This window comes from Puma concolor, chromosome D3, assembly GCF_028749965.1.
Source record: "Puma concolor isolate L17-30 chromosome D3, mPumCon1.1.hap2, whole genome shotgun sequence".
Lineage (NCBI taxonomy): Eukaryota > Metazoa > Chordata > Mammalia > Carnivora > Felidae > Puma > Puma concolor.
In genome coordinates, this window is record NC_141678.1 from 74,302,540 (window position 1) to 74,328,521 (window position 25,982).

A 25,982-nucleotide genomic window follows, 5' to 3' on the forward strand; every position below is an offset into this window, starting at 1 on the left:
GTCTTTTAATTGTTCCCCTGTTTTGGTTTTGCATGAGAGAGCTTTAAAAATAGTTTGTTTCACTATAGAAAAAATTAATTTCTATAAAACTACAGAAGTTCTTGCATAAGTACCAATATTATATAATGTTAGCCGTTACTCTTTACTTATCCTATGGAATTAAATAATATATGCTATAAAAATACCATGCAATTACACAAAATATATGTAAAATGTAGTTCATTATTGTTCACAGCATAAAAATTGGAATGCTAAATGTTCATCAATAGAAGACTAATAAAACAAATTATGCTAGATCCATGCCATTTTTATTTCACATATACATATATGTTACAGAGATAGGCCAATAGAGTTGACTTATATCAAAGATGATTCTGCAGAATTTTATAAAAAGGATGGTCTTTTCAACAAATGAAGAGACAACTTCAGTTGTTCTGAGACAACTCTACATTCATATTAAAAAATAAAAAAAGAAAATTAATCCCGACCTCACCTCATAAGAAAAATAAATTCCATGTAGATTGTAAATAAGCTGGAGACCCCAAAGACCTTTAGAATATAATATAGAAGAACACCTTCATGAATCTGCAATAGGCAAAGGTTTTTTAAAATAGCACTCAAGACAGTATTAGCCACAAAGTTAATTTTGACTAGACGAAAATGAAAATCTTCTAATCATCAAATGAGAGGGTAGAGGATAGCCTCAGAATATTGAACTGAAATGACCAATAAAGGCACTGTACTCAGGATCTATAAGGACCACATCTACCCATAAACAAGACAGATACCCCAGTAGAAAAATTAGAAAGGGACTTGAAGAGGCACTGCCTAAACTCCTAAAAAAGAGGAGTTCAGGACATATGGGGCAGAGAAGGCAGACAAAAGTCTGCCCAACAGCTGGTGCTAAGACTCAAAACCGCTCTGGTGAAGAGGCAAAACAGAGAGAAGAAGAAGGAAGGAGGAGTCACTCAGGACTTCCTGGGAAATAGCGAGAAAGAACTCAGGATTCCTTACAGAGGCAGGCTGGCTTTGAAAATTTATAAACTGTTCACAAACCCATAAGAAAATTAAAAAATAAAATATAAACTTGTAAAAATATTGAAGACCAGTATTCAAAATGGTCTCATTGTGTCTTTCGATGACCCAGAACTCAGACCAAAGGGGAAAAAACGATGGTTTTAGAAGATGGGGCGGGGTGGAACTTACGCTCCTCAAAATATGAAGCTCAGGAAATTTCTCCACCTATTCCACGACGGCGTTACCATAGAAGTCACTGTAGATAAATAAAAATCTGAAAGAGGTCTCAAGGTGGAAGAAAATATTTCTAGCAGCATTCTTGAAAACACAGGGCTTTCATTTCAGGCTTATCTGTATTAATACATAGAACAGGGACTAATATAAATCGGAGAAATTCTCTTAACTTAGGATTGTCCAATAAATATGAAACCTAGTCACCCACTTAAGGTCTTTAAGTATGGGAATATACTGAAATCAGCTGCCATTTGAGCTCCCTTTAATCTCCGCTCTTTATCTTTCAGTGAAAGCACTCAACCTTAATAAAGAGGTACTAACGCAAAACAGCAGGAAGAAAACATTACAAAGGCCAGGCCTAGAAAAGGATACCAAGCCCTAACAAATATCTGATTCACGCTCTGCCTCCCAGTGTCTCAATATAAATATACAGTAAACGCTGAAATTAAAATACCTTTGAAAAACTTACACTGGGAAGATGCAGGTGTATTTTTCCCTACTCTTCCCACTGAGTACAACCAAAAACACGAGACGACTCTGGAAGGTGGAGAAGAAGGCAGATCAGCTCAAGACCTGAGAATCCAAGGAACAACACAATGTTGAGTTCTCTGGGTTTTCTTTTTGCCTCATATATCCCAGACTCGGAGCTGAAAAAATCTGCAGCCTGGAAATGCCAATGGGAGCAGACAAAAAATGCCCCATCTACAAGAGAGGAAAAGCTTGGCCCTATCCTTTTGAGGAAGGGAATTGGGAATCCTCTCTGCATTCAGAGCACCAATCCTATCTTTAACTTGCAGAAATGTAAAAACGAATGGCTTAGCCTTTAGTAATATGGGACCATTATAGCATAAGTACTTGGCGAGAAGCAAACCCTCAATCGCTTTGATGACCAATGTCTGCCAGTCACTTGGCCAAAGGAAATTGAATTAATGGAGAATTGTCTCCAGTGTGTCCATTTATCAGGATACTTTAAAACCTATCTTAGGGTTAACTTACACCATCAGAGGGCAACATTATTCAACTGCATTGCCCTCTACTCCAAACTTACAATGGCTTTGACTGAATTGTTTTCTGACATCATGTTATTCTTTTGTAGAGGATTTTTCTGAGGTACAGCTCCTGTGTTTCTCAAAAGGATAACTCTAAAATGGACCTGTTATATCACAAGGCAGAGGGACAGGTTGGAAAACTGTCTTCTGCTCATAGACACACAGGGGAATTAGGAAACCAGTCCAAGGGAAAGTCTCCAGAGGTCTCCAGAAATGAATGAAGGTCAAATATCCTCTATAGCAAAACGAGAACAGACTGCTCTAAGAATTCTAGAACCCAAGCTCCCTAGAGGCTGTGTAATCGCTTCACCAGTTAGAAACTCTGCTCTCTCCCTAAAAAGCTAAGAATGGATTAAATTAAATAAGGTACCTGGGGTTATTCTATCTGTCAACAGCAAAACATAATACATGCGGTGGTTTATTAGTGATGGTAGTAGAAATATGGACTCAACCTTGTTTTTAATGAGATGCTTCTGCCAAATCTCTTAACTCTCATTAAAAGTAACTGTAAGGGTTAGCATAAGGTATTATAATTATATGTTCATATCCATATACAAAAAAACTGTCACTTTCTCCTGAATTATAAATACCTAAAAGTCATCTTCTTTAGAGATGCTTTAAAAATTTTTTTTATTAAAAAAAGTTTTTTAACATTTATTCATTTTAGAGAGAGAGAGAGCTTAAGTGGGAGAGGGGCAGAGAGAGAGGGAGACACAGAATCTGAAGAAGGCTCCAGGTTCTGAGCTGTCAGCACATAGCTTGACGCGGGGTTCGAACCCACAAACTGCAAGATCACAACCCGAGCCAAATTGGGACGCTAAACAGACTAAGCTACCCAGGCACCCTGAGATGCTTTTTAATATTAAAAATACCAAGTTAGACCATAATGAATCTTTTCATCAAAATGGCAGAAAGTCATGGCACCCGTCAAACCCATCCTGCCTAAGGAAAATTTAATCACCCATACCCCCCTGCTCAGAGGAGCTACCACAGGCTATTTTGGGGGTAAGGGAAGACCACCCGTAGGCCTGGGAGTTGGTGCCTGCCAAAAGGCCATTGGTTAGGGGCACCTGGGTGGCTCAGTCAGTTGAGCTTCCGACTTCCGCTCAGGTCATGATCTCACAGTTCGTGGGTTCAAGCCCTGCATCGGGCTCTACACTGACCGCTTGCTCAGAGCCTGGAGCCTGCTTCGGATTCTGTGTCTCCTCTCTCTGCCCCTCCCCTGCTCACGCTTTGTCTCACTCTGTTTCTCAAAAATAGATAAATGTAAAAAAAATTTTTTTAAAAAGCCATTGGTTAGATGACAACACAGGGGATGGTTAACATGAGCAATCTGCCCAGCAGGAAGTAGTATTAGGCCGGCAGACTCTTTCCTCTGCAATGTGAAAGGAAACTACAGAGAATATAAGCCAGCTGGAGAAAACCACTGAGAAAAGTTAATAAATCATACAGGAAAAACAAAGAGCGAGGAAGAATGAAGCTGTAGAACACCCATGACTGAATAGGAGCAACAAAATAATCTGGTTTTTAAAAACAGAGTTGGTGCTGATGTGTGGTCCTCCTGTCCTCCCAAGAGATGCATCTTCTTTATGGCCATATCTATCCAATCTTCACCTAACAGAAATCCTCTTATTTGTGGTAGCTTAACCAAGTCTCTATTGCTTTAACCAAAAACATCTGACACCTACTGATTTCACTTTCTTGTCATTTAGCAGAGTGAATACCTCTACACACAGACAAAGTAATAAGGAAGATAAATATTTGTGATGCCTACACTCTATGAAAATTGCATAAGCTTGGATGTTCAAACACCTCTCTAGAAACACAAAACATCCATTTCCCTCAAGATATTTCTAAAACCTCCCTAAGAGCTTCCTGAGAATTCCTTATAACAACTGCTCATATATAATAGAACAGAAAGAATAGCTCAGTTTGGTTTTCAAAATGGCTACACTTTGGGCTCAAAGGCTGACAAAAACCCTATTGTCAATAAAAATCATCTTTAAAGAAAAAATATCAAACTCAGGTTGTCTGAACTCTTAATGGAAAGCACACAGTACCAGCCAGCAGTCCTGCTACACGGAAAAACTCTCGCAGAAAAAAAAAAGATACTCCACAGATTCACTTAGAATTATGAGTATACGTAATTCTGAAGACCTATGGATGTCTTCCACAGTATTTCCTTCATTCTCTACAAGATGCGCAGTGCTGTACTTCACTCTCTTAGAAAGTCCCCTGCTGGGGCTCTATGCCTGTACACAAAGAATATGTGTAAATTAATATTAGCGGTATTCCAGCATGTTCTGAATACGTATGTGCAATTGCCAGGGTGAGCCCAGATCTGGACTTCGGCATATGTGGTCCAATACATGGATATGAGCCAGACAGAAGGCAGAAGTTTATGAAAGATGAGAAGAGAAAGACAGTTAATTGGAAAGGAAAGAGAAAGAGAAAAAAAAAAAACAAACAAACAAACCAAAGACCGAGAGAAAGAGAGAGATCTTTGAGTATATATTATTGAATAAATGAGAATAAAACTTTGTACAGTCTGAGGTTCATAAAAATGCCTGATATCCTAAGAAGCAACAGTTCCAGATGGGTGAAATAAGACCTTGAAATAGACTTGACTTTGAACCTTATATTAGAACATATAACGACAGTGGCAGGTTTAGAATTAAAAGGGGAGGGGAGGGAAGGGAAGGGAAGGGAAAGGAAGGGAAGGGAAGGGAAGGGAAGGGAAGGGAAGGGAAGGGAAGGGAAGGGAAGGGAAGGGAAGGGAAGGGAAGGGAAGGGAAGGGAAGAAGGCAAAAAGTGTGAGAAAATTTTATAGGTAATCAGTTATCACATACATGATGTTCCAGAGGATTTTTTTAACAGCAGTGAAATAATGCAGCAGCTGGGTGATATCCATGCTCCACGTCACCCCCATACTAAGGGCTGTACCCTGTAACAGCTGGTGAATTATGAGTATTTGTAAGTCAGTCCAAAGAACTGAGAATACCTTCAGAGTAGTTCCTTCATTCTCTACAAAGCTGGGGAGCACCACAAAAGAGTCTTACAATTCCGCTTGTAGGCTAGCCTACTTGATGCTGGCTATAGCAGAGACCCACTGACAAAATCAGAAGCATCAGGGGGAATGAAAGCCTCAACAGCAGCCTCTTCAGCACCCAGGGTAAACAGGGAGGGAACAGGCTCTTTCATTCTTCAGAAGGATTAACCCTGCACCAGTCTCCCTGGACCTCCAGGGAACCCTGCTGCTGATTCCCCAGGGGGAGGGGGGGGGCACGTGGCTGTTAATATTAAGCAATGTCCCTTCATCCTGCACTTTCAGTCTTCCTGTCTCCTTAGAAGGTGGGAGCCTTCTGTACACTGGCCAGTGGACCAGCAGAGAGGAAAGGGATCAGGAACTGCTTTAATAGGAGGCAGATCTGCAAACCTTTTAGCATATGTAGCGTTGGATTGGAGTTGCAGCAGCTTGTTTTCCAAAGACAGTTTTTTTTCTAGCAGTGTTCTCTTTTCCTAGGAGAAAATAAGATACAATTTTATTTCTGTGTGTGTGTGTGTGTGTGTGTGTGTGTGTGTTTGCTAAGTCATTCTTGCAAACTGTTCACAAAAGATGCTTCTTATACCATTAGAAATATGTTTTGAGCTACAGAGTCAATTTCAACTGTTACAACCCACCCCAAGGAGACCTGGCCAGACATTTTCCTGTGTGGTTTCCAAGTCAAGACAGGTCAAGACAGGTTGTCTTTACGCTCCTCACTTGCCTGGAGACTTTTTGCTTCTCTTCCAGTCCATAATCGAAGTGTACCCAGCTCAGTCAAACTCCTGCCCCCCTCCAGCCCATCCCGAGTGCAAACTGTCAGCTCGTCTCTCTCTTGGCATTGGCTCTCCCTCTGTTCCACCTGCTTCTCCTACGTGAGACTGAGTGGTTGGTATCCAAGGACACTACTGACCTTATCTTCATAGCCCTACCTGCTCACAGGGCATCTGTCAGAAGGTAGAAAAATAGCAAATGAATTTATAGTGAAGGATCAAGGCCACAAGTGATAAAGTCACTTTCTAGTTAGAATATAAGAGAAATGTTGACATTGAGAAAGAAAAATGTAAAGAAATACCTTAATGCTATTATTAAACCAAACTCTTTCCACTCAAAAGGAATATAACAAGTCCATGAGAAATCAAACTGGGATGGTTGTGTTCTTTTTTATATTGAACAGTAAGAGATTGGTTGACACTTTACAATGCTGTTTAAAACCATTCCGGCTGCGATATTTACACGGGTAAAATACAAGGCAATGTTGTAGAGCAAAAATGCAAGTATCTTGTTGGACACAGACTGACCTAGTTACACTGTGACTATGTAATTTTTGCCAAGGCTTTAACCTTTCTGGACCTGATCTCTGTTAGGAAAAATTAGCCAAAACTTGGAAATCAAAACAATATATGATTTTAATGTCACACTGGGTCATTGTTTAATAACCTGACCCAATTCTCATGGAGAATTTCCCTGCATTTATGACTTCATCGTTTATGATTCAGTTAGAGCCCCAACTCTGTGAAGTCACGTGTTCATTTGTAGATTTCTGCCTGGTAGAAAAGATAAGCCCACAGGTTATGGTTTAATTGCCTCAAAGCATATTAACCAGCCTTGTGTCTAACCTAGTAATCCGATTCTATATTCCTTTTTTCAAAATGCCTTTTAATAGCCAGTTTCTCAAAATCCTTTAAAACAGATTTACCATCTTATTGGTTCCTTACTAATGAATAAGTTGAGTAAAACATCTGACATATATTCATTTTATATTTGTTTGAGTCATGTTTCTTTTTTTTTCAGTCATGACTCTTTGAACTTCCCTGAAATTGGGATAATACTACCTGTATTGAAATGTTGAGATAATTGGAGATTTATATGTGAAAGGTCCACATGCTCCTCGGACATATATTATGACCTCAGTTTATAATTTGAAGGTGCCAAACACTTAATATCTTATGTGCTATTATTTTTAAAATTTGCATTAACTTTTTTGGATTTTTCCTGTAGCATTCCTGCCACATATGGAAATTTCCCTTGTGTCACCTAGTTGTGTTCAAATTATTTTTGAGGGATCACAAATATGCCTCACAATCTTATTGGGATACTTGGATCATTAAAGAAACACATCACTGATAATATATTTTGATTTTGTAGGGAGGAAAATGGTGTTTAACAAACATCCTAAAGGACTTAACTCTCAATGGATCTTCATAACCAGAGTTCAAGCAGACAACTGGACAACTAAATGTTCTGCAGTGGCCAATGCTGCAGCATGTAGTTTGGGCTCTTAATGCTTCCTCTCTAACAACACAGAAAATCATACCATACTGGCTAGCACTTTTTCTCAGAATGTCCTCTGGAAAAGGAAAGGAGTTCACAGCGCCACCCAGTGGACAATCCACTCTTCTCAAAAAAACGGTACCTCTTGGGAGCTCAAGAGTTCCCTCGTCCTATTGATCAAAGTGGAGTAGACACCAATTTAAATAATTGCCATATGTTAACATCTAAATGATTTAGGAACCGCGTATATCATTTTTATCTGACGCCAGAGAAGACGGGGGCATAATGGAAAGCATTTTGAACTGGTAACTGGAGGACAGTGGAAATCGTTCCTTGCTCCCGCTGTCCTCGTTTATAAAATGGTGATGAGGAACTAGGTGGTCTCAAAAGCACCTTTGAGCTCTAAAATTCTAATAGAGCTAAATCAATGACACTGGAAAACAAATATGATGCAACAGAATTGCACTGCTAGCAAAAGGAACATATGCCATATTAAAATGTTCTTATTGGGCGTTTTTGCTGGCTTATCACTATGTTTATGGAATTCATTCTCACTGCATTCCTGATTAAAGTGGGGCAGATGGTGAAGGTTTTAAGTAATGTGTTCATTACCAGCCCTCATACCACTAATGGCTACTTACTGGAGCAGTGGCTTGTTCAAGTGAGTAGAAAATGAATCCTTCTCCAGGGGCCACCCACTACCAGGGCAATATTTATCAACCTTTGTTGGGGGTGTTCATTTTTAATTTTCATTTCCTTTTTCTTTTCGAACTCATGTCTTTTCCCTATTAACACAAAAGTCTAGAGTTCCGTCTCCTCTCATTCTGATACCCCCCCCCCCCCGAGGAACCCTTCATCACAGTCTGTTTTCTCAGTAACCTTAAATCAAGAATATGGTGCCAAGCTTTGTTTCTTATAGTTTTATTTATCCGCTTGTTTGTTTTACAAATATAACATGTCTTGAAACTAAAAATATTTTTTAAAAACTCCTGCACATTGCCCTTCTGCTCCATCCCCAACTATCTCTACCTCTCTGAGATTCCAATAGGCTCCACTCTAGGAAATCACTCAACTAGAATATTCTAGAAGGCTACTGCATGACCATGAACCATGGGCATCCTGTCCACTTACTCTGTCACAGAGCACCTAGAGACAGACCACCATTATGGTTCGATATCAAGATAAATGCTAGACTATCACTTCTCAAAAATGCCTGCCAGTATCTAAGCTAATCAACTTTATTCTGGAGTACATTCCCCTACCTTCAATAGGGGTGTCTGCCTCCCTGGGGACCCCTAGGAGAATGAATGAAGAGAGATGTGGGAAGTTCCTTGAGTCCCACACAATGCAAATGTACTACACTGCAATCTCTACAAAGAGACTATGTCTGGTTCATTCACAAATAGATATCCAGCCTCAAGCTCTGACTGTTACATGTTAAGTCTTCATATGTTTGCTGAAGAAACAGTCAAGTGAATATAACCCAGAATTCTGAGATGAACTCACATCCAGTACAGATTTCACGGGGTTTTCTGGAATTATATTCTGCTGTTCTTTTGTTAATTTTCTGAGACTGACAGCTGGCCACTACACCTGACCCAGTGTTACTGGGTATGAGGTGATCACAAGTCCAAATTTAAACGAAAGCTGGTTAATCAGCTCTATTTGCATTCCAGAATTGTCTTCCTTTCCTAAGTGCAAACATTCTTTGTGATTAGTTTGCTGAGCTATTTATTACAGGATAAATATTCTAATGCTACAAAGTATTCATCCAAATGTTAGTTTGTTCAAAATATCATAACTATAAACTGTCACACTGCCTGCAAACCAGCTGCTTGAGGACATTCTAGCCCAATGTATCTGGCTACAGTAAAACATTCCGTAACCCACCCCACAACACAGATGAGCTACGTATTAGTATTACCAGATTCAGTTAAATTTGGATTTATTCAATTTTTTGTGATTGCCTCACAGGAACTCACAAGTTCAACCAAACTCAGTGTTATAAATTAAATTCTTGGGAAATACGTAGAAAAATTAATCAAATTTCCTTTGGCCAGACACCTGAATATTGAAATGTGATTCTTTTGAAGTGACATTTCAAAAGTGACATCAACTCAAGCAGACATAAAACAGAACAAGGCTGAGAAGAGAAGAGGCAAACCAGGGAATCATTATAATAAATATAAAACTTCATTGGGCAATATTTACCAGAAGTCAGAGTCTATATTCTTTTTTTTTTTTTTTGAGATTTTATTTTTAAGTAATCTCTACACCCAGTGTGGGGCTCGAACTTACAACCTCGAGATCAAGAGTTGCATGCCCTACCAACTGAGCCATCCAGGCGCCCCCAAAACCTATATTCTTATCTACCCCAAATTCAGTTTCAGAGAGCACAATTTTCTATTGGTTTGTTTTGCTACTAAAAACCCAGTATTCCTTGGTTTGTGTTCTAAATTCTAAGGAATGCATAATTAAGTTTATGTGCTCACCTTTTGTGTATATTTAGAGTGCCAGCCACTCACAGGCATACTACATAAAATTTTTAATAATTTTTGTTCTGTCACTACTCTTCCCTAAGTTGTCTTTAGGAAGTTCCAATCTCTGCAGAATGTCTTTTCCTTTCTTTTGAGAGAGAGGGAGCATGGGAGAGAGACAGAAGAGAGGGAGACAGAGGATCTGAAGTGGGCTCTGCCTTAACAGCAGAGACCAAGATGTGGAGCTAGAACTCACGAACCGAACCCTCGAGATCACAACCTTAGTGGAAGTCAGATGCTTAACTGGCTGAGCCAGTCAGGAACCCCAGAATGTCTTTTCTTAATGTGAATTCTATCTGTCCTAATACAGCCATAGAATTTTACAATCCTAAAGTGAACTCAGATGGCCAAAAAATGGATACTTCACTGAGTCTAATACATAGAATTAGACTATAGCAATCCACTGTATTATTACTAGGAATAGGCGGACTTTGCGATCATTTCCATTGCTTCCATTCACAGCCTTGCCTGCTTCCCCTGTCTAAGCCATACATACACTCAAAAGAGAAATTAACAGTGATATGAGCAGTATCTGTAGAGGTCAATCCATGACAGTACAGACCATATTAAGTGTGTAAGGGGAAAAACCAACATTATTGGGTACTTTCTAAAGTCTCAGTAGTGGCAAAGCGTACTTTCACCTAATGTCTTACTTATTTTGGTGTTATTTTCTTACATTCTCTCCCCAGCCCTGTCAGGAAGAATCCCTTTAATTCTCCATGGGCTTACCTTTTCCATCCTCTGTACAAGGTTCTCCAACTCTGTGATTTGATTATGTTTTTCTTCAAGCTTTTCAGCAACTTGATTCAGATTTCCAACATGTTGTTTCAGTTGTTGTTCCTTTTCAAGTTTGTTAACCTTTGGTCAGAAAAACAACTGTCAAATGATTGTTTTTATTAAATTTACACAGATATTATCTCCCTGTATAATTTTGAGTAGCCCCCAAAATTTAATAATTCACACGTGATTCAAATTACTGTTTTGAATTTAGTGTTTTCCTTCCAAATAAACCTGATGGGCTACAACAACACTAAACCAATGTAGACTTAATAATATACTAGAATGTTTACATTTGTTACCATAAAGCATGCTACCAGAACTGGTATAAGAAAGAGAGATACTAATGTAAGAAAAGTGAAATTTTTGACTTTTCCTCAATGAAACTTATCTACAACAAAAATAAATCTTACAGGGGCATCTGGGTGGCTCAGTCAGTTGAGCGTCCAACTCTTGGTTTTTTGGCTAAGGTCATGATCTCCTAGTTCGTGGGTTCGAGCCCTGTGTTGGGCTCTGTGTTGGGCAATGCAGAGCCTGCTTGGAATTCTCTCTCTCTTCCCCCTCTCTGCCTGTCTCCTGCTCGTGCTCTCTCTCAAAATAAATAAGTAAACTTAAAAAAATCATGTATGTTCAAGTAAAAAATGTTTTATTTTTAATCAGAAAGTGTCATAAAAGCAGAACAGTGATTCCCCACTGTGTTGGGGGTTATTCCCCAGGCTGACAGCAGGGGTTATGTTAGAGATCATAGATGTGAAGGCTTCATCTGGCTCACTTGCCAGTGTCTCAGGTGACTCCTACAGACATGCACACACACACACACACACACACACACACACACACACACACACATACACACACAGTCACTGTTTGTTCCTTTTCCAGTCCTAGAATACATTCTTCACATAAAGGTTCATTGGTCCTAGAATATATACTTCAGATTTAAAAACAAACAAATATAAAAGTATGCATGTGTGTGTGTGGGGGGGTCTATGATATATATACACACATATATACACATATACATATGTATGCTTTTAAAATATTTTAATTTATATAAGCTCTATATTAAAATATGAAATATGTAGTGGTGCCTGGGTGGCTCAGTTGGTTAAGCGTCCAACTTCGGTTGAGGTCATGATCTCATGTTTTGTTAGTTCAAGCCCCACATCGGGATCTATGCTGACAGTGTGGAACCTGCTTGAGATCCTCTCTCTGTCCCTCCCCACTCACATGTGCTCTCTCTCTCTGTCAAAATAAACATTAAAATTCTTTTAAAAAATATGAAATATGTATTTTAAAATATAAATGTACACATACATACATTTTTTGTTTGTTTTTTTAATTTGAAGAATGTATTCTAGGGTCAAAACCATTTTGAAACCATTGATCTAGCTCAACTCGTTCATTGTGGAGACAAGGAAACCCAACTGCAGAGAGGGAGAATGACTCTTTCTAGGTCATCTAGTTAGTCAAAAGCAGAACCACGAGAGGAGTCACTGGCCAGTGTCACCTGGCACAGCCCTGATTTCCAGGCAGGGTGGCACAGCCTCCTCCCACCTGTGTTCCAGAAGGCTCTGGGCAAGGGTGGCAACATAACAGCTCAACAACATGTAGGTACCAGGCTAAGCAGGGGTGCGGGGAGACCAGCACAGAAGATGGGCATCCTGCCCAAGGCTTGCCAAAGTCATGAGGCCATTGCTTACTTCATGTCTAACCCCCCAAAAAGAGAGGCATGAACACACACACACACACACACACACACACACACACACACTGGGGTGTTAATTCTCCAGTGAACCAGCTGCTAACTCAGTACCTTGAGGAAGTGTTTATCATCCTCATGTTTCTTTCTAACTTCTTCCGACTGTGTTTGGTAGATTTCAAATAACCTCTGTGCCACGTTTCTCAGAGCCGCCGCTCCTGCTTCTCTGGAAGCTTCCAGCTAGGAAAAGAGGTCACGGTGTATGTTTTGACATTTACAATAAAAAGGGTTAAAGGCAGAACAGTTTGGCAGGCAATTAAAAACAGAAAGGCTGGGGGCGCCTGGGTGACTCAGTCGGTTAAGCATCCGACTTTTGGTTTCGGTTCAGGTCATGATCTCAGGGTCATGAGATCGAGCCCTGAGTTGGGCTCCACACTGAGCATGAAGCCCGCTTGGATTCTCTCTCTCCTCTCTCTCTGCCCCTCCCATGCTCACACATGCTCTCTCTCTCTCTCTCTCTCTCTCTAAATAAACTTTAAAAAAAAGGTTGTAACTGTACCATTTGCACCCTCCTAGACAATGGATAGGAGTAAAGACGCTATTATCTGGTAAGAGGAAAATGTAAAATGAGAAGCAGCCTATTTAGGGAAACTGTCATGCAGAAGGATTTGCACTGGCCAGGCCAAAGCAAAGCTCCACAGCCCACGTCCCGCATTTAGAGACTGCACCCTTCCAAGAGTTCCACGGTGCCTTATCAGCTTATACACTTATTTACAGGCGTTTTATCATCGATGCCCACAACAGTACTAAAATATGCATTTTCCTAAAATAGCAGTGGGACAAGAAGGAAGTATGAAGGGTAATAAAGCTAAAGTGTCATGCATCTCTCAAGGATTTAACTTAAAGAAATAAGCAGGGATGGCCACAAAGATTTACCGTCATTGCAAGGGCTGCATACATAATAAACCAAAACAAACAAACAAGCAAATAAATAAATAAATAAAGCATTCAACAATGGATTAATCAAGTAAAATAGAGAGACCTTTGACTCTGAGTGCTCTAATTAATATTTATTAAACATGAAAGCCTTTAAAAATTTATTTCGTACGAACACTTCACATGAGACCTATTTAAGGGTACGACACCATATTAACTACAAGTACAGTATTGTACAGCAGGTCTCTAGAATGGACTCATCTTGCACGGCTGGAATTGATACCCGTTGGATTTTTGTGAGATCTGATTTTCAATAGTAAAAACAGTCTCCAAAATAAACCCGTGGGATTTATGAAATGGAAAAGTGTTTCTCTACATTAGCTGAGCATACTTCTGGATCTACGGATACATAAGGATGTCTATCTGCTCTCACACATCCATGAAACCTACTGTCTCAAAGGCCTAACACTACAAAAATTTAGAAATTTCTCCCAGCAACCATACCTTGATTTTCAAGACTTCATTCTCTTTGTTCATTTCTAAGAGCTTCAGGTCTTTTCCTTTCATCCTTTCCACGAGCAGATGCAAACTGCAATACGAGGGATCCATTTCAGAACCAGAGCCGCTGTGAATGTTTGGGCAGCGCTGAAATGAATAAACATGAAAATCAGAAACCTCACTATTTCTTTCCTCTACAAACTTTGACAGCAACAATTGTCGCTCACTATTCCATACGCCAAAAAAAGATCCAGGTTGGCACAAAATAAATCCTTTGACTTTCGAATACCAATGAAGAATTCTAATTGAAGTGGCTGGCCTCTATATTTGCTCAAATTTGATTAGATTCTTAGATTAAAAGGAGGTAGACGTACATCTTTTATACCTTTTGTAGTTCCTACAGTTTTAAATTCATTTTTGAAAGTTTATTTATTTATTTTGAGAGAGACGGACAGACAGACAGATAGAGGCAAGGAGGGGCAGAATCCCAAGCCTGCACTGTCAGTGCAGAGCCTGATGTGGGGCTTGAACTCACAAACCGTGAGATCAAGAGCCAGACAACTGACTGAGACACCCAGGCACCCCATTCCTACTGTTTTAAATATACCATTAAGTCATTTTTTAAGAGCTAAATGGTATCTACAAGGCCAGTTGTCTTTTTTTTCTTTTTTAATCTAAGTCGTAGACATAAATGCATTTTGCTTATATTGTATTACAAACTAACACAATCAGACTTAAGAGTTACAATACATAATATTCAATGTTCAATGATGCCTACTGCAATCACCACATAGTACATTTCCAGAGATGTCGGAACTGAATGTTACTGCCTGTGTGACTCCAAGTAAACTCTAGCCTACTGAAAATACACTTAGAACATAAAATAAATCTCATCTGGAATCAAGACATGTGGAAGTGGAAAGGGAATATGAAACCATCTAACTCAATTACATCAATGTTGCAGATATGAAAAATGAGGTACTGAGCCTAAGTTTACATAGTAAGTAAGTGGGAGAGCCCATGATACAGCTTCTTGAGTATCTAGCCTATGCTTTCTGCTGTTCCAAATTATTTCAAGATGCACTAAGGAATTATACAATTCTCCATAGCCTACAATTATATAATTAAAGAATAATAACTTCTATTTTAGTAAGCATCTATCATGTGCCAGGTAATCTTTTAGATGTTTTGTAAATACCCCTTTGTCTGAATGCTTAAAACGCTACAAGGCACTACGTCCACTATGTCCAGATGAGAGTTTCACTAAGAGGTCCAAGGTTATACCTAAAATAAATACCAGAGCCAGAATGAGAATCCAAGCTTGTTTAACAAAGCCAATATTCTTTCCAATACAAAATATGGGCTACATTAACAGAAATAAAAAAACAAAAAAGAAGGGGGTGGGTACCTGGGTGGCTCAGTCGGTTGAGTGACTCAGTCGGGTGACTCTTGGGTTCTGCTCAGGTCATGATCCCATGGTTTCATGAGTTCAAGCCCCACATCAGGCTCTCTGCTGACAGTGAGGAGCCTGCTTGGGATTCTCAGTCTCCCTCTCTTTCTGTTCCCCCCGACCCCACCACTCGTGCTATCTCTGTCTCTCTCTAAATAAATAAATCAACAACAACAACAAAAAGAATATAGTGTTTTAAAACACACACACACAAAGATACAAAATGGAAATATGGTCACCATAATTCTGTCATGGTTTTTTTTTCTATTCCAGACCCTACTCTATACTCTTACTCTCTCTATATAGAGTAGGAGTTATTTTGGTTTTTACTTTGTTAAAAAATACTTGCTGGGAAGACTCTGGTAGAAGGTAGATTGTGGGCAGCAGTAGATTCCTACAAAGGTCATGGATCAGTGCATCTGAAACTTTAATGTGCATATGAATCACCTGGTGAGAGATCTGGTTAAAATGCAGATTCTAATTCAAGAGATCTGGGGTGGAGCTCCAGATACTGCCTTTCTAAGGAGCTCACCAGGGGCACCTGAGTGGCTCAATCCCTTAAGGTTCCAAGCTCAGGTCATGATCTCATGGTTTGTGAGTTCGAGCCCCATGTCAGGTTCTGTGCTGATAGCTCAGAGTCTGGAGCCTGCTTCAGATTCTGTGTCTCCCTCTCTTTCTGCCTCCTCCCCCGCTTTTTCTCTCTCTCAAAACTAAATAAACATTTTTTTTTCAACGTTTATTTATTTTTGGGACAGAGAGAGACAGAGCATGAACGGGGGAGGGGCAGAGAGAGAGGGAGACACAGATTAGGAAACAGGCTCCAGGCTCCGAGCCATCAGCCCAGAGCCTGACGCGGGGCTCGAACTCATGGACCGCGAGATCGTGACCTGGCTGAAGTCGGACGCTTAACCGACTGCGCCACCCAGGTGCCCCATAAACTAAATAAACATTTAAAAAAATTTCTAAGGAGCTTCCTGATACTGCTGCTGCTGCTGGGACTACAGCCCCCACCTTGAGAGCAACACAGCCCTAGATCATTATGGCTAAATTCCTACAGGGACACTGTTCAGATATTGCAAGGGGCGGGGGGTGGGGGGGCGGCAGAGCAGCAGCTACTTAGATGCTGGTACTTGTCTGCTGGCCATCTGAGATTTGAGATGACCAGGGCAGACACATTGGCAACACAATTCATGTCCATTCTTAAGAAACTACTCCTATCAAGGTCACCAACAACCTCCCCATTGTTATATCCAATGGTCAAGGTTCAGGCCTAAATTTACTTAGCTCATAGGCACCATTTGACATAGTGGCCCCTCCCCACTTTCTGAAACCTTTTTTTCACTTGTCTTCAGTGCCTCCACCCTCTCCTGTTTTTTCTTCTAATTCATTAGCTTCTTTTCCCAGCCTGACGTGATGCTTCTTCTTCTTCTTCTCCTTCTTAAGTGTTGGGTATCTCGGAACTCAGTGGTCAAATTTTCTGTTATTCCTATCTACACTCACATACTTGGTGATCTCCTCCAATGTCAGAACTTTAAATGCCATCCTTATTCCCAAAGTCTCTGCCCTATGGCCTAGACCTTCTAGCCCAGACCTCTACCTTGAAACCCAGAATCAGATACTCAGCACCCAATAGAAACCTCCGCTTAGAGGTCTAATAAACAACTCAATATAACCAAAGTGGAATTTTTTATCTGTCCCATCATTCACAAACATTAACCTTTTTTTCCAGTTCTGAGGACTTACTTTAAGAAAACATTTGGGGCTGGTTGTGTTAGTTTGGGAGGTGCAGAATGATGAAGGGAACTATGTTTATGCCTCATATCCTATGTTCTGCTTTCTCTGTGGCCATACTACATAGTGAGCAACACTGACATTGACAAGGTGCACTTGGCTCAGATGAGCTCTAACCTGGCATAACCCAAACAAGGCTAATATAGATTGCTTAATGTTAGGCATATAAAGCCAGCCACAAGAGAGAGGGTGCATTTAAGCTTATCAATTGTCTAATCACTCGACCAAATGGCCTAATAGCTTCAACTCTGTGTCCACTGATGTGACTGAGGTGAACCTAAAAGCTTGTACCTCTATCAGTGTTTTTGGAAATGTTGCTGCCATATATCCTGACTGGGCTGACATCTCCTCATATACTTTAGACAAGTAAGCCCCATTTAGAATATTCAAGAAAGGTCCAATCATTGCAATCTGAGGCTACTAATAACATCTGTGGTTAAATATTTTATACAAATGCCTATTAACATCTTCAGATACCGACAAAATATTTAATGCTCAACATTCAAAGCTTCAAAGAATAATTTAATAATTATCTTAAAAAGTTATTTAAATTAAGTTTATACTGTTTTATGTTTATTTACTGAAGGAATAAAGTGGTACATGTGAGTAAATTCATTACCTTTGTTTCTAGTCTGTGATTTGTGCTGTTACGTCCTACTTCGTCTTTAAAAATTTGATTTCGGATCTTTTCCAAAGTAGTTCGGATCTAGGAGAAAAAAAAATATTCTATTTTTTTTTCAAAGGCATTTAATGCCAAACACTTTTTTCTTTATACCAGCTACAGTATACCTGATTTATCTAGAAAGTAAGACAAAAATAACTACCACCAACCTGACTTGCATTTAGGCTAATATTGTTTAGATTGCAGAAAATTAGCATTTGGTCTTTATAATTCTTTCTCAGTCAAACCTAAAATATAGCCTAATTGAATATTATACTATAAAATAATTACTATATAGTAATTAGTATTTAATACTATTTAGTTCTATTTTTCCTATGTAGTAATTTAGTACTAATTTACTGTTTAGTAATTACTATAAAACAATTACTATTTAGTAATCACTACAAAATAATTACAGCTTAGTAATTATTTTGTAGTAATTACTAGCTAGTAATTACTAGAGAATACTATTTAGTAACTATTACAGAATAATTACTAAGAGAAGATCATACAAATTTATGCATGAAATATAAGTTCCATGTCTTATTGACCTATGGAATTGCAAGACACTCAAAGATGAATTAATTGATCTGAATAAGTTACAAACTGTCTCTTTCCAAAATTTTCCATCTGTTCTAAGAAACAGTTCATAAAAAATATATAGTTTTGTCAGTCATTATCATTGGATTCTCATAAGATTTCACATTTTTAATGAAGTAACATGCCAACATGTAGTCATTGGGGACAACAACCCTGAGCTGTGAAAAGGAACCAGGTCGGGAGAGACAGAGGCTCAGCAAGACACATAAACATCTACTTGGGAACATAGTATCAGCACTCATGAAACATTTGAGAAATGATATAAAACAGTAGGAAATGCAGAGGTGCATAGTGTGGGGCAAATTAAGTGCTGACAGCTATTCTGAACCCTTTTGGCCCATTATTCAATTTTACTCCACATGTGGGAGCAGAGGTTCATATCCTCAAGAAAAGTTTACCAAACGTGTTGAAATTTCAACTATCAAGATTGTCCTTTGCCAAATGTGTCGTCACCTGTTCTATGGAGGGAGAAACAAAGCCCACCAATCCAAATTAGGTTTCATTTAAAAAAATCATATGCTGATATGATTTCCAGCACCTGCATACCTTTTTCACATATTCAGTCTCTTCAATAATCTGAGCTGATGTGGACTCATACAAGGCAGAATTATCTTCTATTTTACCCCTTGGGGGAAACTCTGTGGTTACGGTTACTGTTGTCATTGTGAATTCTGGCTCTAGGAAAACATAAATCAGTTAGACAAAACTAACTTCTTTGGTGATAATGATATAATATGGTTCATAAACTAAAAGAAGTTCTATATTAGCACTGTCATGAAATATAGTACAAAATATTATAAATTATTGATATCTGTATATATCCATAAATCTAGGAATTAATATAAAAACAATACCAGCTGAAGCATTCACTGATTAGAAGCGTAAAAATCAAATTATCTGAGAAGGAAAAATGTAAAGTGTTTTTTTTTTAATTCTACATCATATTGGACTGTACGACCTCATGAGTAGGGACCACATCTTATTCATCTTTATATTCTAGCACATTGTAAGTGCTTAATAAATTACTGTAGAACTAAAATCATATATTATAACAAAATCATATGTATATATCACATATATAAGTGATATGTACATGTATAAATATATGTAAGTGATATTTACATATATACACATATATCTATATTAATGATATATACATCTATATACACATATGTATATAAGTGATATATGTGTATATACATACATACATATGTCACTTATATACAAATATATTTATGTATATATCACTTATATACAATATACATTATACTTTATCTCTCAATAGCTATAAAGGTCATCTATGGGAGAACTATTTATAATAGAAAATTATTGGGAAAAGCCCAAATACCCACGAAAAGAGGACCAGTTGAATAAACTAGCTACTGCAATGGAGTCTTCCCCAGGATGCATTATTCAATAAAAAAGCATGGTTCAGAAAAGGAAATATAAAGGATACATAGCATCATAATTTCTAAAAGAAGGGAGAGGTGGATAGAAAGGGAAAACCTGTGATTTAAGTTTTGACACTGAACAATGTAATTATTCTACCTAATTATAAAATAAAACTAAATTAAAAAGAAGATGAAATCTTTCAAGATAAGAAATAAAACAAATGAATATATCCGTATATCAGGTTGGTGACATATCCACATGAATTATTTGAAGTGACTTTAAAACAAACCCAGGGACTATTTATCCCAGGTGAGCTATGCCCTAAGAATAGAAAGAATTGCAAAACAATTGGGGTGCCTGGGTGGCTCAGTCAGTTAAGCATCTGACTCTTGGTTTCAGCTCAGGTCATGATCTCATGGTTCATGAGTTCAAGCCCTTCATTGGGCTCTGTTCTGGCAGTGTGGAGCCTGCTTGGGATTCTCTTTCTCTCTCTCTCTCTCTCTCTCTCTTTGACCCTCCCCTCCTTTCTCAATCTCAAAAAAAGAAAATTGCAAAAAAATCTTAAACTACACTCACTAATAATATTGTTAGTGGACATATTGGAGTTGCAATTTTGAAACTAGTATATGTGCATGTACACATAGATGTATAATGTAGAATAAAGCCACAAAGCCACTGTCTTAACATCATTAGGAACCAAGATTTTGAGCATAAGAGAAAAAAACCCTACAATTATAACTAAAAATGTTCTGTAAAAAACTTACAATCCAAACTGAAATTATGTGTATAAAATAATGATTTATCTTCCTTTAAAAATGTATATTCCAGGTTTGGACACTCCAAAATTTAGAAATACAAGCAATTAATACTTCCAGTGCCCAGACTGTGTTCCCAGTACCATTTTCTACAAAAAGAAACCACAGCTTCTTGAATGGTTAAACTTTGGACAAGAAACATACAAAGTGATTTCGAGATATCTTGCTATACCAGAAGGCAGAAAGTGATCAAATACTACTCAAATAAGACACAAAAATCAAGCTGACAGAGGAATGAATAAAAGATTGGAACATATAAAAAATTTTGAAGGGCCCCTGTGTGGTTCAGTGGGTTAAGCGTCTGACTCTTGGTTTTGGCTCAGGTCATGATCTCACGGTTCATGGGTTCGAGCCCTGTGTTGGGCTCCGAGCTACTGGTGTGGGGCCTGCTTGGGATTCTCTCTCTCTCCCTCTCTCTCAAAATAAATAAATAAAAACTTAAAAAAAAAGAATTTCTACTAATAAATCCAAATGGACTGATGGAATTGGAAGACTACATTTTGCAATCTCTTAGGAGGTAATGGATCTAAACAATAGCTATCAACCAGTCCTAAAATCATTAGGTGAGAGGTTGATGAAGAATGCATTAACCTGGGGAACCACACTAATCAATCTTAACATAAATAGAAAGAGACAACCAGGTACTTTGTCCTCTAGATGTGGTACAATCATAAGTAGAAAGCATCACCCACAAAGTATGCTTAAAAAAAAAGTGAACTTGGGGCGCCTGGGTGGCTCAGTCGCTTGAGCGTCCGACTTCAGCTCAGGTCACGATCTCGCGGTCCGTGAGTTCGAGCCCCAGGTCGGGCTCTGGGCTGATGGCTCAGAGCCTGGAGCCTGCTTCTGATTCTGTGTCTCCCTCTCTCTCTGCCCCTCCCCCATTCATGCTCTGTTTCTCTCTGTCTCAAAAATAAATAAACGTTAAAAAAATTAAAAAAAAAGTGAACTTGAATCTGATCAAGCCTCTATATCTAAGGACAGTGAGTATCTGAATAAGAGGAAAATGTTCAATGACTCTACAAGGGTGAAGGTTGCGATCGGCCAAATCCCAATTATGTGAAATTTTACAGGAAAATAACTAGTTCCTTCCACAAATTAATTATATAAAGGAAGATGGGGGAGAAGAGAAGGAAAATTGCCATAAATTAAGGCTCTTAAGAAACATGTGACCAAATGCAATATCTGGATCTTCTTTGGCTCTTGATTCAAATAAACCAGTTACATAAAGTCATTTTTGAGACGACTGGGGGGATTTCAACACTGACTGGATAATAGATGATGTTAAAGAATCACTAGTTTTGCTAGGTATGATATTAGAATTATGATAGATCTTTTGAAATATCTTTTCTGTTAGTCATAGAGACTGAAATATTTGCAGGTAAAATAATATTACATTTGCAATTGCTGTAAAATGCTCTAGTAGAGAAAAAAAATCTGGTGGGGTAAAGATGAAAGAAGTTTGGCAAAATGCAGGGAGTTGTTGAAGCAGGCAAGGGCACACTCCTCTGTCTATTTCTGTTTGAAATTTTCATAATAAATAGTAAAGAACAAAAAAAATAAAATAAGTAAAACGAAATGCCCTGTGAGGTAGGATTATTCATATCATCTTGCTGATAAGGAAGCCAAGACTCCCATAGGTGGTAACTTACCCAAGGTCACAGTAAAACTAACAGAGCTGTAACTCAAGCCTTTGTCTTCTGGACACCAAGTTCAAGAGTGTTTCCATCACATTAAGCCTGGCTTCCCTAGTGAGAAAAAAAAAAAAAAAAACAAACAAAAATATTTAAAATTTATCAATGACCTGTGCTGTTAAAGCACACGAAGAATTTTCATATTTTTTGCTAGCATCATTTTAAAACCAGATAGCTTCTGGGATAACCCAAAGTCCTGTGTTTATCCTTTAACCTTCAATGAAATTGACAGAGTATGCCAAGAATTTTCCATTTTATCATAAATCCTCTTAGCCACAATGGCTTCTATTTGTTTTGCCTGAAGTTGATTTGGCAGCTGCAATTCAGCAAGTCTTGTTTGCAGTCTGTGAGTGGAGGTGCCTCTGGTACTTAGTCCTCTGACATCTCTTCTGGGATGAAGTTCTTGGTCCCAAAAGAGCATTTAAATGAAACTTGAAATAAAAGCAACATCTACAGAGACAATAAATAGTGTGTCTATAAACTAGAAGGGCACGGTCAGCAAACCACGTGAGCTCAGTCTGGCTTCCCACCTACTTGCAAAGCCTAGGAACTAACAATGGTTCTTACAGCTTTTAATGGTCCAACACACACACACACACACACACACACACACCCCAAAAATCAAAACAAGAACATTTTGTGACCCATGAAAACTATATCAAGTGAGGATTTCGTGTCCACAAATGAAGGTTTACGATAACCACAGCCATTCATTTACATATTGTCTGTGCTTTTGCTTTCGCCCTACGACAGTGGAGTCGAGTGGTTCTGACAGGGAAAATATGTGGCAAGCAACGTCTCAAATATTTACGATCTGGTCCTTTACAGCAAAAGTTTGCTGCCCCCTGGGTTAGGGTGTAGCACAATCTGTGGGAAAATATAGGCAAGCAGAATAATCAGTTGGGTCTGAGTTCTGTTTTGTTCTCCAGTTCAGTCCCCCTGGATCTATGGTCCCATTTGATTGATTTGCATTCTTTTTTTCTTTTTAGTGCATTACACACTGTGTACATTAACAAATGATAAGGGGCATTTCAGAACAGGAATTAACCACTCTTCAGAAAGGGTTCTGATGGGTTCTCACAGTCTTTCATAATTTGAAAATCACATTGGGCCTCATGTTATATATCCTAAATACACTCTCTTTCATGCCTTTTATTCCTTTTTTTAAAAATTTTTTTTAACGTTTTATTTATTTTTGAGACAGAGAAAGACAGAGCATGAACAGGGGAGGGGCAGAGAGAGAGGGAGACACAGAATCAGAAGCAGGCTCCAGGCTCTGAGCCATCAGCCCAGAGCCCGATGCGGGGCTCGAACTCACGGACCGCGAGATCGTGACCTGAGCTGAAGTCGGACGCTCAACAGACTGAGCCACCCAGGCGCCCCTCATGCCTTTTATTCTTAATATCAAGGAATTATGCTCCTTAATCATTGATATTTCTCAAATTATCGTATCTCCTCCACTCACTGGTTGGGCTATCTTAAACATGTTACATAAAATTTTAGCCTCGACTTACCTGTATCTGTAAAATAGAGGTAAAACACCTACCTTTGTAATTTTTTAAAAGTTTATTTATTTATTTTGAGAGAGTGAGAGCACGAGTGGAGTAGGGGCAGAAAGAGAGGGAGAGAGAATTCCAAGCAGCACAGAGCCTGACACGGGGCTTGAACTCACAAACTATGAGATCATCACCTGAGCAGAGATCAAGAGTCAGTTGCTTAACCAAGTGAGCCACCCAGGCACCCCTCTGAGCATTTTTTTAAAATGTTTTATTTATTTTTGAGAGAGAGAGAGAGACAGAGTGTGAGCAGGGGAGGGGCAGAGAGAGAGGGAGCCACAGAACCTGAAGCAGGCTCCAGGCTCTGAGCTGTCAGTACAGAGCCTGATGCGGGTCTGGAACTCCTGAACTGCAAGATCATGACCTGAACTGAAGTCGGTGGCTTAATGACTGAGCCATCCAGGTGTCCCTGAGGGTTTTTTTTTTTTTTTTTCAATTTGTTGGTTGCACAAGGCACTAATGGACAGTAATGGTTAATATGGTCACTCCTATTATTTTGTATTATTAATAACCACAGAAGACGTGCAGCCTGTAACAGAGGGGTCAGTTCATGCTTATCTGGTTGCAAAGTTTACATCCAACGCTATTCAAATGTTCTCTCTTTGATTCAGGAAATTTTTGCGCCCTTGATTTGTATAAAGAAGTCCAAGGGGAGCTTAATCCAGCAAAGTCCAAATTGCCATATGGCATTACCATCCTGGGGAAAATCCATCTTAGCCTTTGATTTCTGCCAGGAGTAGATTAGGCCGATAAAATTTTCAAAAATAAAACACAATCAGTTAATGAAAGCGAGAGAAGAATTTTATTTGTTTTATGCTAGAGTGGATTGAAGAGAGCTTCCAAGTGGCATCGTGCCAAAAGGTGTTGGTTTCTAGATCAGGGCTTTTCGAGCAGGGCTCCCAGGAGGAAGGAACGGTGCTAAGTAGACACAGGGCTTTGCCACCTCCACATGAACCAAAGCAGTTCTGCTTTGTCCTGTCGCACACTGAATTGTTCTACGAGGCTTTCTGTGAAGAAAGAACATTCTGCCACTCAGCACTCAGCAGCCGTGTGACCTTGGGCAAGTTTCTTAACTTCTTTGCGCCTCGGGTTCCTCAGCAGTAAAATTCAGATAAAATTAATAATGAATAATGACAGAAATAATAAACAATATGAGGTTGTTTGTGAGTTAACATTTTCCAAGCACTTAAAACAGCACCTAGCACGTAATAAATGATTTGTATGTGTTTGTCCAGTGAGTAAATAAAATATGTATCCATTATCCACAATGACTGCTGATAAGCAATCTGAGTAGTAGAGAAGAAGAACCAGGCAATATTTCAAACAGTCTGCAGACTGAGCGGGCTATGAAGGAAAATCTGTTTCTGGGATTTTAAGACTGGCAAATCCACGGTATTGGTTCTTTCTCAATAACACATCAATAATTCATCACCTGATTAAGCTAACATATAATGAATAGTTTACAATGTATAAAGCAATTCATAAGCATTAATTGTAATCTGTGTGATCAACCAACACATCCATGGGCGCCCAGGATAATGTAACTAAACCTACTTCTCTATTTAATGACATAAGAATGGCTTATCCATTATACAATAAACACATCAAAGGCCCTGTTATGGAGCTGAATTTTGCTCCCTCCCCATTCCTATGTTGAAGTCTTGACCCCCAGTATCTGAGAATGTAACCTTATTAGGAAATAGGATTATTACCGATGTAATTAGTTAAACGAAGTCACACTGGAGTAGGCTGGGCCCTTCATCCATCATGACTGGTGTTTTTATAAAAATTTGGACGGAGGGGTACACAGGAGAATGTCACATAAATTTGAAGATAGAGAACAAGGTGATGCTTCTACCTGCCAAAGAATACCTAAAATGGCAAGCAAACCACCAGAAGCTGGAGGAAAAACATGGAACAGACTCTTCCTCACAGCCTCGGAAGACCCTACCCCGACCA

At 38.9% G+C, this 25,982-nt stretch overlaps 1 protein-coding gene across 3 annotated transcripts in view; it reads right to left on the minus strand.

Moving 5' to 3' along the window:
- The window catches only part of CCDC68 (coiled-coil domain containing 68), a 50,478-nt gene that overhangs the window by 16,577 nt on the left and 7,919 nt on the right, over positions 1-25,982 (minus strand). For all 3 annotated transcript variants that reach the window (XM_086683035.1, XM_086683036.1, XM_086683037.1), the window contains exons 2-8: positions 22,426-22,521; positions 19,116-19,246; positions 17,928-18,014; positions 14,074-14,214; positions 12,748-12,873; positions 10,884-11,012; positions 5,737-5,819 (exon numbers count right to left, since the gene is read on the minus strand). In XM_086683035.1, the coding sequence (XP_086539161.1) occupies positions 5,737-5,819; positions 10,884-11,012; positions 12,748-12,873; positions 14,074-14,214; positions 17,928-18,014; positions 19,116-19,232 (683 nt within the window). In that variant the 5' untranslated portion in view covers positions 19,233-19,246; positions 22,426-22,521. The remainder of the gene's footprint in view (positions 1-5,736; positions 5,820-10,883; positions 11,013-12,747; positions 12,874-14,073; positions 14,215-17,927; positions 18,015-19,115; positions 19,247-22,425; positions 22,522-25,982) is intronic.